General features: G+C 40.8%; 1 protein-coding gene across 1 annotated transcript in view; it reads right to left on the bottom strand.

Annotated features, from left to right (window-relative positions):
- sv2ba (synaptic vesicle glycoprotein 2Ba) overlaps positions 1-14,665 on the bottom strand; it is an 18,141-nt gene extending 3,476 nt beyond the window's left edge. Inside the window, exons 1-9 of the mRNA XM_034873652.1 lie at positions 14,457-14,665; positions 9,415-10,131; positions 4,929-5,109; positions 3,196-3,347; positions 2,757-2,890; positions 2,099-2,188; positions 1,050-1,163; positions 623-711; positions 199-363 (exon numbers count right to left, since the gene is read on the bottom strand). Of these exons, the coding sequence (XP_034729543.1) occupies positions 199-363; positions 623-711; positions 1,050-1,163; positions 2,099-2,188; positions 2,757-2,890; positions 3,196-3,347; positions 4,929-5,109; positions 9,415-9,892 (1,403 nt within the window). The 5' untranslated portion in view covers positions 9,893-10,131; positions 14,457-14,665. The remainder of the gene's footprint in view (positions 1-198; positions 364-622; positions 712-1,049; positions 1,164-2,098; positions 2,189-2,756; positions 2,891-3,195; positions 3,348-4,928; positions 5,110-9,414; positions 10,132-14,456) is intronic.
- Between the last annotated feature and the right edge of the window lie 5,880 nt (positions 14,666-20,545).

The raw sequence follows: 20,545 nt of genomic DNA on the forward strand, positions 1-20,545 counted from the left end.
CTCTACTGACAGAACTGATTGGTTAATTTCTCTCTCTATGACAGACCTGATTGGTTAATTTCTCACTCTACTGACAGAACTGATTGGTTAATTTCTCTCTCTACTGACAGACCTTCACATTTACAGACAGCAGAGCTACGTAATTCTCCTTTAAAGAGCATGAGACAAATACAATGGGGCGTAGTTGAGGAAACGTACTTGTCATGGATGTACTCTCCCTCGCGGTGGATCTGGTTGACCAGAGAGAAGTTGAAGTGGAAATGTTCGACCCGTTCCCGGTGGAACACTTTAACTTTGGACTCATACTCCTCATACTGCATGTATTTGATCATATCAGGAAACCAGACTCCCAGCCCGTGGTAGCTGATACACACAGAAACAACAAAATGATCTGCATAAGTATTACCACAGGGGTGAGAGAGGATTTTTATGTTAAACCCTAAACATTAGCAGTGACATTCTTTCTACAGCTCTCTCTTGGAGAAGTTTACAAATATCAAAATATTCTAAAAATTGATGATTTGAATGTAAATCTACCAGTAGGGATATGCGTGCATTCTATTCAGGTGTTTTATCCTCAAATCTTAATGTGGGTGCACATGTTTAATATCTCTGTTGTTACCTGAAGGCCAAACAGAACCAGACAATAACCAGGAAGAGGCCTTGCAGTCTGAGCTCTGGGGCTGATAGGGACATGATGTTTGCCATCACCTGGAAGAGGGACAGACCGACAGACAGACAGACAGACAGACGGACAGACACACACACACACACACACACACACACACACACACACACAATGTTTCTAAGACAGACTAAAACTATATATAACCCCAAAAAAGCTCAATGGATGAAACCCATTCCGTAAGATATATGCATTGTTAAAACGATAATTCTGTATTCTACGTATTCTGTTCTATTTGAGTTTAGTGTCTACACTGTGTGTAGTGACTAAAAAACAAAGCAGAGTGTAAATTGTAATTTTTACCAATGGGGATCAATAAACAGTATCAATTAAATGAAATAATTAAGTGAAGTGATCTGCAGACCTGTTGCAGCATGGTCATGTGTCTGACGGTCCAGCGCTGGAAGGCAGTTCCCGTGTCACTCTGGATCTCGATGAACTCGTCCTCCTGAGTTTGTGGTGTCTTAATGTTAGTCGCCTTCACAAAAAGAGAGGAGTTTGGACAAGTAAACAATAAATTAATCTTCATGGTTGTGGTTCAATAGAAAGTTTGAACTGATTTTAAACTTAAGGAAAACATGAAAAATGATATCTATAAGAAAGAAAAAATACGTATAGGCTCTTTTGGGGGGACATCTGTTTACCAATTGCACTAATATCTCTCTCTTTCTCTCTCTCTCTCTCTCTCTCTCTCTCTCTCTATATATATATATATATATATATATATATATATATATATATATATGGAGTTTGTCAACCTATCTGATAATTCTCAAGGAATAGAGCTTATTGCCAGTCTTTTGTATGTCATTTCATTTCAGTATACGTATTTATCTTGTTTATTTCCTTTATTTTCTTTAATGCATATCACATGTTATGTTTTTTCAGCTTGCTGCAGCCCATATCACAGGAGACACATCAGAGAAGTCCAGGTGTTACTAATAACAGTAATGATGGCTTTGTTCTATCTGAGTGCCCCAGGAAGCCATGCCAGTGTGATGCACAATACCACAACCCTAGAACGGAAGCAGCCATCAATCAGTTTTTACTATGCACATGTGGCTTGATGAGTTCACCAAGCTTTCACCATGGCTTCCCTCCATACTATATACACACAACATTTTAAAGCGTGTCAAATGTGCTGTTTGTGACAGGAGGACACGGGCTACGCTATCCTTCATGATGGACGACTCCTCCCACCCCATCCGCTGTACAGCTCCTCCAGTGATGGGCTGAGAGAAAGCTCCCTTTGGAGGGAAATTTGTTTTTTGTACTTAACACATCTATTACATACACAAAGAACTATGTTACACACTTAAAGATGGGAAAAATCCCCCAAAGCATAATAGGGCTGAATTCAATAAGTTTGGTGAGTGATTGGCCAAAACAGCAGTGTTGTAATTAAAGGCTCACAGTGAAGACTCTCTCTGGCTCCCCCTTGGCCTTCCAGTTAGTGTCGTGAACTCGTCGCAGGACCATCCACGCCTCATCATGCCGGGCACTCTGAAGAAAACAGAAACTTCTCTATGAATGTCCACATAACCCATTTTAAGAGCGTTCTGTGAAAGCTCTCAGGGTTTATGGCACATTTATTTGCCACAGACACTGTTGTCAGATGCCCTTGAGTAACACTGTTCCCATGGGGTCTGACTCTTAAAAGATGGGGAAAATGTGTGATCATCGGGGGGGGGGGGGGGGGGGGGGGGGGGGGGGGGGGGGGGGGGGGGGGTCATATTAACATGTTGGAGCAGCTCTGCTGTAACATACAGATAAAATACCACATGTGGTTAAAGGTCTGACGCTGTCCTGGATGAGAGACAGGGGTGGGTGGTGACGCCTTAGCAGCCTTTCGCTACCTTTGCACAGCAGTGGGACGTTGCTGTGGTGGCTGACGATGACTCAACATTTTTTAACCAGTCCCAGCTTGATGTTTAACACTGTGCTCTGACATAATGAATATAAGAATAGGGAGTGTATTAGCAGTACAGATACATGTGCTTTTATGTTTTGCAGAAAATAAAACCACATATTCTAATCTTGCATGTTTTAATCTTGCGACATGGGATCTGACCTCCAGGAGGAAACGAGGGCTCTCCGGCATGAAGATGACTCCGACGAGTGCAGCCAGTGCAGGAAAGAGACACACCAGAATGAATACTCTCCAACTGTGGATCTGGAACTCTGTACCAATTGCGAAGCCCCAGCCTAGAAAAAAATGCAATAAAGAGCAGATTTCATATTTCCAGAAGCCTTTTTTCTGTCACATTTTAATGTCCAAATCACTGTAACGCTGTAGTTTACTTAAATGAATTTATGTATTATTCATATTTAATCGCTGGGGAATATTCTCAAGATGAGGCACATTGGCAAGCACAAAATGATCCTCCATGTGAAAGGAAATAGTGTTTCTGTCTTCTGGGTCGATGTACAGTATGATTTAATGTTTGTATGCCTTCATGTGAGTCGACTATGTGTGTGTTGTGTTATGTGACAGCTTGAGTGTGTGTTACCATAGTGAGGGATGATTCCCCAGGCAGTGAAGGAGGCGTACAGGCCTCCCAGCATCCAGAACATGCAGAGCCAGCTCAGATGTTCGCCTCGTTTATCCATCTGAAGGAACTCTGTGAAGTAGGTGTACACTATCGGGATGGAGCCACCAATCCTGAGGGAGGAATCGCAAGACATCTTAGAAGATAAATCTCTTCCTCACCAAACACTTTATTTTGTCTCATCATTCTCATTTAGAGGATCATTTGCTGCAATATCTGGTATTTGAAATGACAACTATTGCTAGATGTCAGTGATACAGGATTGTAAAAGGTTTTAAAAGGTTGGTTGCACCAAATAATGCCAACACACATGTTTGCACTTACTACTGATCTCAAGCAATGTGGATAAGTTTGGTCTTATTTGTCCAAATTTAGAGAATACTTCTCTACCTCCACCTTGACATATTCGACATATTCGATAAAACATTAAAGGTTGCATTTAAATGTTTTCATTGGATCCTATGACAACTCTATTTTTGTAATTTGGGTAAACTCTTTAAAAGCTAATAATAACCATACATAAAGGTTTATGACAAAAGTGTAAATATACAACAACAGCTTATGTTGCAAATGTTCTGTTTTTTCTGAATGTATGCACACACCTTTATTGTCAGGTTTACGCATCTTCACTTTTTAAATGTGACAATAAGTCTATAAGTGACATTAGCATTCAGTGTGATGTCAGGACTGACCAGACCAGAATGATAATTAATATAGAGGATATGTAGAGGATAGGTTTAAATATAGAAAAGAAATTAACTTATGTCATGAGATGGAATGTTTTATTGCTGCAGCCTTCTGAAGTTTCAGCGCTGTTATTGGTCTTTGGCATTTTTTTTTTTACATTTCATTTCATATGTATGAGATGTTGTGCAGACAAAATAAAATATAATACTTGTTTTGTAAAACAAAATATGTACATCACGTTACATCAACCGTAACAATACCACTGCAGTCGGTTTAACATCCAGACAGTCATTGGCCTGTTCGAGGGTTTCTGTCCAGTCTGGCTGCTCCAGGCCAGTTGTTCAGCAGATGGGAGTGTTAATGACTAACATGAGGCTCATTATCACACACATTTATTCTGGTGACCTTGTAGTTTTTGGTTTAGCAAAAAGTTCAAACATCAAAATTGAAAATCTGGTTACACTCAGGCTGCAATCCTTATCAAAAGAAATGTGTCTTTAAAAGTTGCAATACCAGTTTGCAAAAGCTTCACCGCAAAGTGCTTGCGATAGCAGAAAGTCAACAATAAAACCCAAATTGAAAATAAACAAAGAGCATTGTTCACTTGTTCTTAATAGGTATAATGAAGTAACTAAACAGAACTCGTGTGTGCAGCTTACAATGTAAATTTGTTATAATAATTAGAACAAGAAACAATTGAGTCCGCTGGTGTTCTTGAGTTATATTGTCTCTCTACCTGAGCCGGCTCCTAAAGGTTCACAGTTTATTTCAATTAATGGAAATGGTACCTAATACTCATCTTTCCTAAATGTCAGTTGTCTTTTTTGAGGGAAAAAGTTGTCAAATACAAATATAGGGATGTAAACTCGCTTTTTCTACTAAAAAGATTAATTATGGAAAAACTCAGTCATTGTAAAAGAAAACGGGTCGAGTTGTCTTTTGTTCAAGTAAATGCCTCAAACGGGAATGCGACTGTGAATGTAAATGTAAATGTAAATGAAGCTCACCCAAAGCCGGAGCAGAACCTAAAGAAGAGGAAGAAGCCGTAGCCCTGAGCAAAGCAGGACAGGAAGGAGAAGACCAGGTCGATGGTCAGGACGTAGATCAGACACTTCCTCCTCCCCATCTTATCACACAGACCCCCCCACACCAACGCCCCCACCATCATGGACACATACACCAGCAGACCTGCAAATACACACACAAGCACAAAACTCATATGGAGGCATTTCAGTTTTACACTTGTACGACATGTTTTACTCCCATGATGCACACACAGAGTGGGCTCTACAGCAACATGTACAGTCCTGATCTCCACAAGGGGGCTCCCTTTACCCTTGTATGAGCGCAGAAGGAGAGAGAAATCAGCACACGTTACACTTCACACTAATTCAGTGGGCTGCATCCTTGCATGGGTGTACTTCTGAATATTAATAATGACATACCAAGAAAACACATCAAGAATGATAATAACATTGCCAGACTATTAGCAATTTGCAATAAAGATCCTAATGATTTTGAGGCATCTAAGAGTGCATCAACGCCACAAAATTCACCTTCCACATCATTTTGTTTTTTAAGATTATTTTTTGGGCATTTTTAGGCCTTTGCCAGGACAGCTGAAGAAACAAAAGGGGGGGGGGGAGAGAGAGGGAATGACATGCAGCAAAGGGCCGCAGGTCCTGCTGCGTTGAGGAGTTAACCTCTACATATGGGTGCCCACTCTTCCAACTGAGTTAACCAGGTGCCCACTTTTCAAATTTTCTTTTCCTTTCAAATTTTTTACTGTGATTACATGCTCTGTCAATGCAAAACCTAACTATCTCTGCTGGTTCCTACTCTCCCGCAACCTGCAGCCCATCCCAGCATGCACTAGGCAGATGGTCTACTCTGCCATTTCGTTTTGTTGTAAAGGAACAGCTCTTGACAGTGACCAACTGTGCTGCCCATTACTGCACATAGGAGATAACAGTGATCATGCACTTCCTTTTCATGTCTCTCCATTGGCGTCAGTGTCAACTCTCATACCTACAACTTCAGCCATCCTCTTCACCGTGCCGTTTAAACCTTTAGACCCGTACCTCCTGCCTGCTCTGTGTTTTTACTACACACAGCCCTAATTACATTGGGACTGAGCAGCTTAACGGCACGTGGAGCCATAGTGTGCGCCTTCCCTGTGGATTACTAGACTATCCAAATGCTCCAGCACTCCACATGCCAAGCTCCACATCCCTAGCTGATTCCACAAGAGACTGCTAAGGGCACTGGAAGACTAAGCCCCAAGGCTAACATGTCACCTAATGTCTTGGCCAAGTTGTTTCTTAAGCTAGTGTACTCTTTAGGTACGTACAGACAGGTTAACAGGGTAGCCTCATGATTAGACAGGCTGTCTTTCAGGTGGAGGCCAAGGATCAACCCCTGCAACAACAAGCATCTATGTGCCTGTTAAAATATCTTTGAGGACAGTGAAGACACTGATTTCCTGGAGGGGAAAGAACAATGTATCTTTTTTATGTATTAAAACTGAAAGCATAGTAATAGCATTAGAATATCTAGATGAAGAGACAATCTACTTGGAAAAAATACAACATGTACTGTCTAAGAAATGCTAACCCTGTGTTCATAATTAAAACCGATGAGGCTTTTCAGTATGTATAAAGAACTTTGATGAAAATGCTGTTATATTTCAGATATAAGAAATTAAGCTCAGCACTGATGTTTACACCATTAGCTCAATTTTGATGCTCAAACAACAAGGAAAAAAAATGTTCTTATGAAAACTTAGGGTACTAGGTTTTAAAAATTGCTTGATAACAGTAAATGTCCCATATCATGCTTATTTTCAGGTTGTATGTTGGGTTTGTAGAACACTAGAACATGTTTACACGCTTCATTATTTTTCTCATACTGTCCATCTGAATGTGCCTGTATTCACCCCCTGTGTGACACATTGCATTTTAGGGTCTGTCTCTTGAAAAAGCCCAGTCTGTTGTGATTGGTCAGCGTTTCCTGGTCATCCACATCTGCGCTCATGGAGTCTTGGCAGTCATTGCATATAGTATAGTATAGTATATTATGTAGTATAGACATTACAACCATGGGCACAGTTTTGCATTGACAAAACTAACGTTGGTTTGCTACTATCTCACTTGTTTAGATTTAAGAGTAAAGGAGGTAACCTAATGGGATAGACATCTGACCTGACCCTTCATCAAAGGTCTGTTTTCAAAGATCTTACATACATGTACAACATTGCAAGCCAATGTAATTAGACTTCTGAAATGACATTGGTTACGTTAGCATGATCAGCTATTACCCATTCTGCATTAGCAGTGAAGCTGTAATCCCTTAATTTACAAAGAAAATCTCTACAAACCTAAAAAGTCAAACTCGATCTAAGGGAAAAAGAAATGAAGAGATCATGTTTGATTGATATGATGTCAATTGATGTTAATCACCAAATAAATTCTAGATAATCCCTTGAAAAACAGCAGGGCAGCATTATAAAACCAACTCATAATGAATGCATGGCCTTTTTAATTGGAATTCCAGTTTTATTCCAGAAATGCATTAGCTACATTGCAAGTTCAGCAATTTCCTTGATACAACTGGTTAAATCTCTGCAAATACCTCAAGCCTAAGATTTAAAACCTGCCAGAACTTTCTCTACTTCCTCTCCAGCATTGCGTCTCTCACAATTGGCCTCTTGAATTTTTACTTTATAGATTAAATAATAAAACCATTTAGGGTAATTGCACCAATCATCCTCCTTATTTAGCAAAAGGTTTGGGAGTCTATCTGCTATCCAAGACTTATGTTAAGACTAAATACATTCTGCTCCGGTAAGTCGAGTGAACAAAGCATGAGCATGAATCAAAAAGGATCATTCTGCAGATCTACTTCATATTCTCAGCCAATGAACAGAGCCCCTCTCCTGCTCTGCACAAACAGACACTGTGATTTCATTTTCGCCAGGTCTTCCTCCTGCTACCACAGCCTGTCAGATGCCTGAAGCGTGTCTGACAGCTCTGCATGGGCACTGCAGGCCGCCAGGCGCTCTGACTGCTGCAACATGCTCCCTATTAGCCTGGAAACACACACTGAATACAATCAGCTCCGGGTTCTTCATCAATCTCTCCCAATACCTTATCCCAGGAGCCTGTTGTTAAGATAAATGAGTGATATGCATCTGCCACATTGCCTGGCTACACACAAGGCCTGGGAAATAAGGTGGGGGCTTTAATTTGCAGTTTGGTTGTCTGCAAAGAAAGTGAGGAACAGATGTTTTCAAGGTACATTTCCAGTAAATTGTGTCTATTCTGCAGACAAATTTCAATCTAATTTGTTGGCATGTGTTCCTTTGTGGTATAATATCTGGGAACAAGTGAAGCTAGCAGGCAACGAAAATAAAAATAAACACAGTACGTTTGACATTCAAAGTATATTGAAAGCCATTGCTTGATTCTGTGTCTGGTATTTAACATAATTAAACAATTAGCATGTGGTGTGGTTTCCCTCAAAAACAACTTCCAGATGCTTGTAGTACCCATGCCAAGCCTGAAGCCTCACACTCTTGTGACTCAATCTGCTGGCTCACAATGGACCCATCCTTAGGACACACAATGTTGGTTATGTTGTTCTTTTTTGCATTTGCCTAAAAGGAGCCAAGCTTTTTTTCATAATTTGTCCTGGTGGCTGGGAAATATTTCTGTCTGATGTAGTGTTCTGCAACCATGTGCCATCAAACATGTGCAGGATTTAGTTTCAGCCAAGCACGACAGCAGATCATTTCACTGATGAGTTCCTCCTGTCTGGTGAAAGATTAGAACTCTTCAATGGATCATTATTAGTAGCTAGTGTTGGATGTTACCAAACAGCTGGATATCTGTTTTGGAGAACTGTGACGAGGTGAACATTTAGTGAACCCCTGATGTTTCCTGTAGCGCCACCATGAGGGTGATATTTGTGGCATTGAATGAAATGTCTATTAAACTATTGGATGGATGCTAAACTGTGATTCAGATATTCATGTTCTCCCCCATGGTGACTTGTAACAACTCTGGTGATCCTTTGACCTTGACCCTTAGGCTACCGCCAGGTCCACATTTGACTTTGTCCAATACTTTGATTCACTACCTGTAAAAGTAGTGACATCCTCCATCTAGGGTGTTTGGCCCTAATTAGCTAATATTAGCATGCTAACAAGCTAAACTGAGGTGGTTACATGGTACATTATACCTGTTAAACATCAACATGCTAGCACTGTCAATGTGAGCATGTTAGCATGCTCATGTTAGCGTTTAGCTCAAAGCATTGCTTTGGCTGGCAAGTAGCCTACTGTACAGCTAGCATGGCTGTCCACAGAAACAAAGTTGGTTGAAAAAAAAGCCTTTCCCTTGTTAGTCTTTGAATGAAAAAACAAACCAGGTTTATATAAGTTTTCATCACATGCTATCCGTTTTCACCTTCCACTATCCATGGGCTGTCACTTACCGAGCAGTCCTTTGTCGGAGTTGGATATGCACATGTCCTTCTCAGCACTGGGCAGGACGAAGCCCACCACGAAGCCGTCCACTCCGTCAGCCATTAATGTGAGGCCCAGCACAAAGAACAGCATCCACTGGAAGCGTCCATGGCCGCAGTCCTCCATGATGGCCTCGTACTGCTCTGGCAGGTTTTCCTCCTCCTCCTCCTGCTGGGCAGCCTGACGGGCTTTCCTCCGGGCCTCCAACCGAGCTGCCCGCCGCGCTTCCTTGATCTCGTCGGGGTGGGGGATGCCTTGGTACTCCCCCTCATACATCTGCTCATCATCATCTGCGCCCTCGGTGGCATCACTACGAGCATCCTCGTCCTGTGGAGGGTAGTCCGTCTGGTAAGGGTAGCCATCTTGACCTCCTACATCCTGGGTGTAGGTGTATTCTCCACCTTCTGTCACCTGCTGGTTCAGGTTGTTGTGATAGGGGTCATCCATGGTTCCTGCTGGGTGTAAATGGAGCAGGACTGACTTTGCCTTGTAGCCTTCGTATTCTGAGGAAGCTCAGGTTGTTAGCTATAATGGCATAATCTTCCCGAGGAGCTGTGAACTGCTCTCAGTGTTGCTGCAGGTATTCTTTGTGATCTTCTGATGAGTCCTGGTCTCACACTTATGCCTTACCAGCTATGCGGAAAGACGATTACCTTCCTTGATTTGCACAGTGCTGCATGCTGAACCTAAAACACAATGGACACCACACATCACATATATTATCTGTCAGCAAAACAACAAAGACAAATGCACTTGTAGAGCAGAGACATTGGTATGCAACTGTCCCCCTTGGGGCTGCTTGTGACCTGCCAAGTCAATTCCCAATTAGAGTCTCTGGGATTCACAACATTATGGAAACATTAAGAATACATCATGACCTTTGACTCTCTCTGACAAAGTCCTTGGAAACCTAGAGAAAATATAGAAGTGTGCGACTTGCCTACACCATATCATGCAGTTGTAGAAGGACAAGGCATTTCTTTGTTGTTTTTAATTCACCTCCCACAGTTTATGCCAACTGTTTCATTTCATTTCACTGTCTCTGTTTTTATGGTTCCCTATCCTGTTAATGTAATGTTACGTTATTTATTACTTTTTATTAACAAGTGTAAAGGACTGTAGCCTATCTCCAAACTAAATGCAGGTTATTTTTGTAATAGATACTAAAAGTGTCATGAGGCAGGAAAGACTAGTTCTGGATTCCCCTTCTAGACTGCGTGTCCTTCCACACAGCCAGATAATCTCATTGTCTCTCCACCCAGATGTTGTGACGCCATTTTGATCCATCACATAGCGCTGCTGCAACGATTCAGATCTGTCTTGACTTGAATGCTGACAAGGGGCCAAAGGCACCAATAGGATGACAAAAACCCAATTTACAGTGTACTTTAGGAATGCTGCTGGCTGTCACATGCTTTACTAACGAAATGACAATGAAGGGACATATTCTTACAAATTAAACCATCTTTAGCCTGAGGCTGGATCCTCTGTAGTTAAAATGCAATGGAAACGTTTTATGAAAGACAACAAAGCTGCACAGCCGAATGTGAAATACAGCACACAATTTAGTATAAATCTTTGTAACTTTTAAAACTCTTAAAGCTAGCCATGTAACTTTAAATGTGGAAATTACAGAAAAATGGTAAATACTAAAGCATAGCAGGAGCAATAATAACACAAGAAGAGTCATAATGTCAGTGACCGGACTCAGTAATGTCAGTTGCACAACTAAATTTATCTGAAAGTTTGCTAATATTAGCTAACATCAGCCTCCATATGCTAATGGTCACACCAGAGCAACTAAGTGCCAAGGAAGGCTGTAACAGCACCACCCCAATTGTATTATTAATAAAAAAGGGGATTCAAGATTTCATCTGGAAGACAAAGAAATAGTTATTTTTCATTCAAAAGTTAAATTGTGTCACTTAGAAAATGACATGTTTCTCTTACTTCTGACACTTATTACCACTATTTCAAAGCCCTTGCCCTTTATCTGTTTTACACATGTTGTGAAAGATTAATTGAGAATCTAATACCATTTGGTACAGTGTGTTGAATTTAACATTTATCTAAAAGAAAATGCATGAAACATGTTTGCTATATCGCACCAAACAGGAAGAGTGAGCTGTTTTCTCGTGATTCATTCAAAGTAATTCATTTTGGGGTATACAAGTAATATCCATATGGATATTACATGTTATATGGATATTACTGGGTATTACTTGTTATATGGATATTACTTGTTATGTGGGTATTACTTGTTAGATGGATATTACTTGTTATGTGGATATTACTTGTTATATGGATATTACTTGTTATGTGGATATTACTTGTTATATGGATATTACTTGTTATAAGGGTGTGACTTGTTATATGGATATTACTTGTTATGTGGGTATTACTTGTTATATGGATATTACTTGTTATGTGGGTATTACTTGTTATATGGATATTACTTGTTATGTGGATATTACTTGTTATATGGATATTACTTGTTATAAGGGTGTTACTTGTTATATGGATATTACTTGTTGTATTGGTATTACTCGTTATACAAGTACACTGACAAACGGATGGTTCATTTGGTTTGGTCTGTACTGGTTTGGTGCCAGGATGACAAGCACAGTAATTTAATCCAGATTAAGACTGCAGATATTTTTTCATTTTACTCTTGTGGCCTCACATTATTGTTTCATCACAAAAGTCATAGAGGTGGTTGACAGTGGATTATGGAGTCTGTGTTGATGCACAGAAACATATTTGCTGCTCTGGGATGTGTAGTTTTGAGATCCCAAAGTCAGTGTTCCAACATACTGTACGCCCTGATCACTGTTGTTGCCAGGAGTAATGAGCAGAATCACAGTACAATGAAATGCTCACGATCTGCTGCAGAGCATGTCATGCTGTTGTTGTTGTTGTTGTTGTTGTTTTTTTATATTAGTTGTTTTCCTTCAGTAGCATGAATACTACATGAACCCTTCAGAAGAGAACGGAAGGTGGATGCTCAGCCTGGCCGGGTGAAGCTGTGTAGCTTTCATCATCCTGCTGCAGCGCCTTTACTCACACAGCTGGCGCTTACGTAACGGTTGGGCTAGCTGCACTCAGCCCCCGTCTCCCTCCCTCGCCCGTCATGTCTAACTCATTGATCTGTGTTTGTGTTTATGAATGTGTCAACTCAATCACCCTTATCCATAACATACGCACACACACACTAATTTAGATGGTAATTTATGCCTGTGCTGAGTTTGACTATAGGTCATAGTGTGCCTACTTACTCGGAGTGTCCCCAGTGTTGAAAAGTCAAAGAGCTACTTATTTATCATGAAATCAATATAAGTCTGAAGTTTAACAGGGAGCAGATAGGTCACTGTGTAATTTAGAAAAAGTTATCTCAATTTCACAAGTGACCTTTTACCATTCAAATCATGTATTAGTTTTATTGAGCCTAACCTTTTGTCTTTGCCTCATCAGTTTATGTAGCTCGATCAACAGAGAGTAGCAGAACAATACACACCAATGAAGTAAGAGATAAAGGCTGAAATCCCAGTATGTAAAACAGTGAAGCTGCTCTGGGGCCAGCTTTAGCCTCATTCCTATTCCTCCAGTCAACCTGGACTTCCCTCAGTATAAGTGCAATCTTCCACGGCTGGTCACAGAGCAGCTCCAGGTGCCTTTCTCTGCCTTCACATCAGTAGTTACAGAAAGTTGGGGAAGTGTTTACTTATTAACTTCCTTCACACATATTTGCACATCCAGGGACTTGGATGTAAGCTGTAATTGTCTTTGGAAAGTATAGAAATGGATAAAACCAGTAAAAATCACAGCTTTGGGAAAGTGGGGAGGACATTTCCTTTTTTTTAAACAGTTTTTAAAGACATTAGTACAGACTTTAAATTTGTACCAATGTTGTTACACCTTTACAGTTTATATGAAAAAAATCACAGCTTTTTGTAGGACATGTTTATTAATTATCTCCCGTGGTCATGGTTTTAAATAGTTCTTTAACCTCAGATGCGTCTTTGTTTTGCATTTTGTCATCTTGATCCTTCTTTCTCTTTTGTCGGTGTTTTAATCAGCCCCATCAGGGTGACTGCATCACACCTGTCTCTCATTCTGCTTTGATATGCATTTTTTATCTGCACTTCACTTACTGTACCAAGAGCTGATTTGAAGGAAAAGGCTCTGCTGCAATACAAACGACTTGGTTTGCTTTAGAATATGTGTGTGGAGAAGTAATGCACCTGAACTGTTTTTTGGGGGGTAACAATGTGCCTTTTTGCTTGAGAATTATCTATATCACATATGTTATAATCAGCATAACTGTGAAAAACAAATTTTAATTTGTCCTGGTACAAAAATGGCCGACCCTTTCCACCAGTTTGTACCACCAGGGTTCCACTGAGCAACGGGGTTAGGGGTTTCTTTGCCACTTAGGTAAGAGATACTACAACACATCTGCTGTTTCTTTAGAAAAGTTGTGTCTGTTGGTAGATTCACTCAGCCATCAACCATCAATCAGTTCATTTTTATCTCAGCTCCTCTGTCACCTTGAGAGGTCAAAGGACAATACTCTGTGATTTCTGGGGACTACTTGTCCACTACCCTGCCACGTACTTTTATTGACATCATGTTTCTGAGTCAAACAGCTTCACTAGGTCAGTTAAATAGCTGCCGTTTTGGGCCTTATCAAGTATATTACATGATGTTTGCCTTCCGATACATTTGCCACAAAAAATGCTATGTTGAATAGATCCTGCATTCCAACTGGTATGAGAGTATACTATTTCCTACATATCTTCACATGTGAGTAGCAGGGACCTTAAGGTTAACAAAATAACAATTCATTCATGGTCTGATCCCAGTGGTGATGCAACTGATAAAACAGATAAAACAATAAAAAATAAATGATGGTGCCTTGGCCTAAATTATTTCTCATTTCCTCACTGTTTCCTTGTCAAAATAAACTAAATAGCACAGAGCAACCATGTACGATAAAACAAAGTTGTCTTACCAGAGTTGGCATTCCCTTAATATAAAAATGACTTCTGAACAAAATAAACATAAATAAAAAAAATTGCTAACGTCCAAGTAGCTAACGTCCAAAGCCTACATGTCAGTTTATCCTAAGGCCGAAATGCAGCTAAGGCTGAGGGATTAGGATCCAACCTCACGATCCCCCACCACCATCCCCCCTCACCAGGTCTCATCCCTACAGGAAACTCCCCGGAACTAACCCTCTACCCACCCCCCTATCTCTGGACCAAGTGGTACAGTCCTTCAAGTGTAAAGAGCGACAGGCTCTACCGATAGTGGCTGCAAACTGTGGAGACACTCTACAGGATTTTCAGTGATACTCTTGATCTCTACAGGCGCTCCTCTAAAGAGGTCAGGGGTCAGGGTGAGCTGCCAAACCAGCAGCCCTGGAGCTCGCAGAAATGCAGTGTTTTTTCAGATTTAGATCTAGCCCTTCCATGATCTGCAATCATTGTCATGAGTGTTTGAAAACATTTGCAGCTTTCATACCAAAAGATGGCATACAGCCAAATGTGTGTCATCACAGTAGTGGACTGTGATAGCACATTTGAACAATAGTTGTCTATAGTTACACCAGCCACGGAGCCCTTATGTCTTATAAGCAGAAGGCCTCATCCCTGCAATAGCTGTTTGTGCTGTCAAAGTGTCCTTGAGTGAGACATTGACTCTCTGTAGCTGCTCATCCATCCAGAGTCGCTCCAGCTAAGCACATCAACAAAAATGGCTGAAATACTCCTCTTCCCTTGAAGCAGGAAGGGCAGCCTGCTGGTTCATTCTTTTGGTTGTGGATGAATGCAGAGGTGATAACGAATGTGTGTGAGTGGCACCTACTGCTAGAGATGGATAACCATAGTTCTCCTACACCACATATCATCCCTGTGGTTTAAATGCAGAAAGTAGAGAGGACTGCCACGGAGAAAGCAGCAGCTCCAGTTGGATGATATGGTGGATAGATGCCAGGCTCTTTCTAAATAATAGAACATTATTGAACATAAATTGCTTTTAACTTATGGAGGTATTACATGGGACTCAAGAGGCCTTCACCTTCTGCAGTCTCACTCGGCCAAGACATCTTTATGTAGTTTGTTTTATTGGAAGTGTTTACGGTGTGCTCCTTTAATGTGACAATGAAAGGCTTGATGCATCCAAAAGACCCTGAACATCCAGAATGTCTGCTGTGTGCTGGACATTACATGTAACTAAGTAAATTAATTTACTAACATAAATAAGTTAATACAAAAATCTCAGGCACTTGTAGACTTTAATTTGATTTTAGTTAGTATTTTGAGTCTCAATTTATGTATTGCTCTGTATTGTTATATATCATCCCAAGGTGCCATCTTAAAATAGCTTGATTTGTCTGCTAAGTAAAAAGATCTACATAATTCATCTAACACTGGTGGTGGTGGACATCATCATCATACATTAGCAGCATGGAGAGAGCAGGGTTAACTCAAACTCGTCTACAGCAGTATTCTCCTGCTGTTTTGGCTCGAGATCCTTTATAATGAGGAGGTGTCTATCTTCACTGCTAGAATGTGTCATCCAGTTGGGACCAGTTTAACCAAAGAGTGTTTTCCCCTTATATTATAAAAATAATTTTCAACATTTCAGTTGTCCAGAAACAATACTGCAGACTTCCTATGCAATTTGCAATCTCTTACAGTTGCATGCTCACTACATTACATTATGTTGCATAATTGTCACTGTATGGACAACACTTTGAAATGGCGCTCACACCAGTGCACTACATAACAAACAGTGAATTACGGTATTTTTTTCTTTTCTTTTTGCCAATATGCCATACCTAAATGGCAAAGCTAATAACAGTAGACCTGCAAGGCCAAAATGCATGTACCTACACTACATCAGTTCAAACATGGTTCAAAGTTCTTTTGGTCCTTGTCTATAATAAGTCATATTTTAAAATCAAAAACTAAGACATGCTTTATGTCACACTATGTGAAACACCACACATACCGTCTGCATGTTGTCAACAACACTTTACAAAGTTTCAGACCTCTGGGCCTGCAGTCAGTCTGGAACTCATCCACCCCACCAGGGGACATGGTATGGTCTGCTATGGGACATCATTATAGAGAGTAGATGTCTAGCATAGAGGCAAAGCTCTCTAATCCGAAGGCCAGATAATTTGAGTGCAAAGAGGATTAGCTCCACCCCAGCAGAGCCATTGGCTAAATTTAGCCCCCATACTCTGTCTTCACCAGTCTCTATCTAACTCCTCCTCCAAACCCCGGCCTTGACTGCCTTTACCCATCCATCCACTGTCACACTATCACCCAATCACGTGCTGCAGTTCATAACAACACCATCATGACGTTCAGGTCCCATATATTGTATATTAGTCATAAAGTGTAAAATAACATTTTGTTGGGATCATGTAGATGTGAGTTTTCCTGAGAGGGGAAGTAGTGTTTTGGCTGCTTCTCTATAATTTCTCCGTAACGGGTCTGCCCTTCATCTGCAGAGCTTCGTCCTGTGTTGAACACACACAGGGATTACACACAGGAGGAGCCCAGCCACACAATCTCTGCAATGACAAGCCAGCTGGACTGCAGGGGGGAAGGATTCTGGGAAAAGTGATAAAACCCACTCCCTGTGTCCATTTTCTTACTGATCTTTCTGGTTTTGAAACCACTGTGTGCTGCTGCTTAACTTTATTATTTCTATAACTGTTTCTCTTCTCTGACCCCTGACATCCTCACATGCACTTAAAGCTTATTCTACACAGCCAATAAAATAATAAAATGCAAACCTGTTCTCATTCCCAATTTGTAAAATACTGACGCTTGGTCAGTGGCTCTCAGCTTCAGATATTATACTATTTTACTATTACTGTTTTACCGTGGCTATGTGTAGAGTTCAGAGCCGACCAAGATGATTGTGATTGGTTTAAAGAACTGCCAATAAACCAGAGCAGTTTTTCTCCCATCCCAGAATTCTGGACTAGCCAGACCCTCCGATCTGCAGCATGTGGATGGTCTGGCAAAGTGAGACTAGCGTCTGTATGGAACACACCTGCATAGCAGCAGCTCAACTGCAGCACTGTAAGAGAACGTAGTTTTAAGAGTGACAACGGTAACGAGTACTACGGAAGACCAAAGATCTGAGAAAGGAGCTTGGTTGGGCTGACAACACAGGCCTTTCACCCAGGAGACCAGGGTTCATGTCCTGTTCTTGTCCCACTGTTCACTAAAATGTATATTTTGGAAGTTAAACGTCGACCCAACCAAGTGCGTCTCAATGTGACCCCAAAGGGCTTCATAGACTCTGAAGTAAAGGTTTTGCTTCAGTTAGAAACGCCGACCATGCATGTGAAAATGTGTTGAAAATGCCCCCTATGTAAATGTTCTGTGGGTTGGATTGACTTGGGAAATGATTCACTTTCGCTATTTTTCTTGTCTTACATGAACACTTGATACATGTTGGTGTTGTTTGCTTTCTGTCTTGAATGAAGTTTATATCCTGTACATTTTGTTGTGGCTCATTTCCCCTCTCCTTCGTGTCTACTTGTTCCATGTGCATCGGGTAAACAGTTAAAAATCTTCTCTGACACGATCATGCGTAATACAATCCAAAGTATGATTTGTTTTAGAGTAAGTGATTACCTTTATGACTAAGTCCATTGTCAAGAAGGTATTATGTAAAATGTATGATTTTCTGTCTCACAATGGGAACATATTAGTTTATACAATATATGTAATAGAAGCCTGAAAACAGAGATGAAATTGGGGATTATGTGTCAGCAACAATGATCATGCCCTCTCTGTTTATTTCCCCGACTGTGCTTCTTTTGAATTTTCTTTCTGAAGTCACTGTGCCTTCCCTTGTCCTGTTTGCTCCTGATTACAGAGGAGAGATCTGAGGGAGTTAATCTTCAGCTTTACTGAATGGACGGGGGAGGGGGGCAGCGTGGGTGGGACCACCCCAAATCCCTCATTTGGATGGAGATGCCAGATCACCTGACCTGGTCTCTGGCATGCATCCAGGACTGCATGTGTAGTACATGTAGACTTAGACAAAGGCACAGGATGGTAAACTTTGACCTAGACACAAGCATTATGAGGCAAATGGCAAACCGTAGGGACAAAATTAAATCATAGTTTTACTATATTGAAAATCGTAGGTCGGAATATGTTATTTTAGCATTCAGGATGATTGGTGTAACAAACACACACACACACACACACACACACACACACACACACACACACCCACATATCCACACACACACACAGTTTGTGTGACAGTGATTTGTGTTGTGGTGTGTTTAGACTCAACAAGGACAGTACATCAGCAGATAGGATCAGCGTGACTCACTGACCTGTGGCACTAAAGACACTGACATCTTGTGGACATGACAGGGACTGAGCTTTTTCAGTCCACTACAATTTATTGTAAGGGTCAGAGTGAGACATCTCACTAGTTTTAGCTCCAGAGTGAGACATCTCACTAGTTTTAGCTCCAGAGTGAGACATCTCACTAGTTTTAGCTCCAGAGTGAGACATCTCACTAGTTTTAGCTCCAGAGTGAGATGTCCCACTTGTTTTAGCTCCAGAGTGAGACATCTCACTTGTTTTAGCTCCAGAGTGAGATGTCCCACTTGTTTTAGCTCCAGAGTGAGACATCTCACTTGTTTTAGCTCCAGAGTGAGATGTCACACTTGTTTTAGCTCCAGAGTAAGATGTCACACTTGTTTTAGCTCCAGAGTAAGATGTCACACTTGTTTTAGCTCCAGAGTGAGATGTCACACTTGTTTTAGCTAGAGTGAGACATCTCACTTGTACTGTAGTTTTTAACAAATGTTACTAAAACAGGAACAAGTTTTTTGATTGCTCGTGCGTATTTTCAGCAGTGGATTATTACATTTGTTGCGCTATTTCTGGAACCATGATTTGTTAGGTTTCCTCAAAATAATGTTTTTATGTTTATTGCAAAAAAAGGAACCGTTCATCCAGTGCAACAGAGCGGCAAATGGTGGTGTTTGAAATGGTTTCTGGACAACATTTGACGTCTATGGCGGAGAGGAACAATATACTGGCGTTGTTTACACATAAATTGCATTTTAGTAGGATCATTTGATAGTTAGTTTTGTTGTTTTCATGGTGTTTAACAATTTAGAAAAAACTAGAATATCACCAGACACCTTTAAAAGGAGGACACGCCCAACTGGCTGTGGGATGGTACTGTTTGGTGTTATCTGAACGACAGCTGTAGCCTGGTATCTGGTATATGTCTGAGCAACACCACCCAGTGTCAAGGTCATTCTGAGGTAGGTTCTGGTGCTCTGAGGCATTCTTACAAGCTGAGATGGAAAAATTAGGAGCTGCTGGAAAATCACACATCCAGAGTTATTGAAAGCTGACAGTTACCGAGAATTTGTGTGAAATACCCTGAGAATCGTTTTACCTGTAGGGTTAGCAGGTAAAACAAAGGATGGGTTGCAGCTGAGTGAACTTTATTTCCAAGAACAAACAGCTGAGAGGAAGCTTTGGGAGAGGTTTCTGGTCTTTATGCTGTCAGATGGTTCTATACGCCTCCTGAACATTTCTCACCTTTGCCAAAATAACAATGATGAACTTTGAAGTGAAACAGACGTGGCATCTGTTTGTTGAGATCATTGGATTTATAACTTTAGCCTTGATACCATCTCAAATAGATGGTATCAGTTCATTTAAAGCTAGGATAGGCACGTTCAGTATATTGTGATTAAAGTGGCTTGAGACAAAACTGGACTTCAGCAGCTCCTCTTGGCTCTTTTTTGTGATTTAAAATGCCTGCGACGGGAGATTTTGGCCAATCACAAGCCATTTCAGACAGGAAGAGTGTTCCTACTGGCACTTTTCCCAATGCAGATGCTTGTGCACAAATCACGGCAGTTTAAAATAGCCAAAGGCTTAGGGCTGCAGCTAATACAAGGCCAAACTAATAGATAAGAGAAGCAATTGTCATCCATCTGTATACAGTGCATAAAGCAACAAAAATGTGTAAAAAAAATGTGTAAAGGTCCATAATACTGTATCTGAAGTCTCTTTTATACAGACC

The sequence above is a fragment of the Etheostoma cragini genome, chromosome 1, assembly GCF_013103735.1.
Source record: "Etheostoma cragini isolate CJK2018 chromosome 1, CSU_Ecrag_1.0, whole genome shotgun sequence".
NCBI classification, from domain to species: Eukaryota; Metazoa; Chordata; class Actinopteri; order Perciformes; family Percidae; genus Etheostoma; species Etheostoma cragini.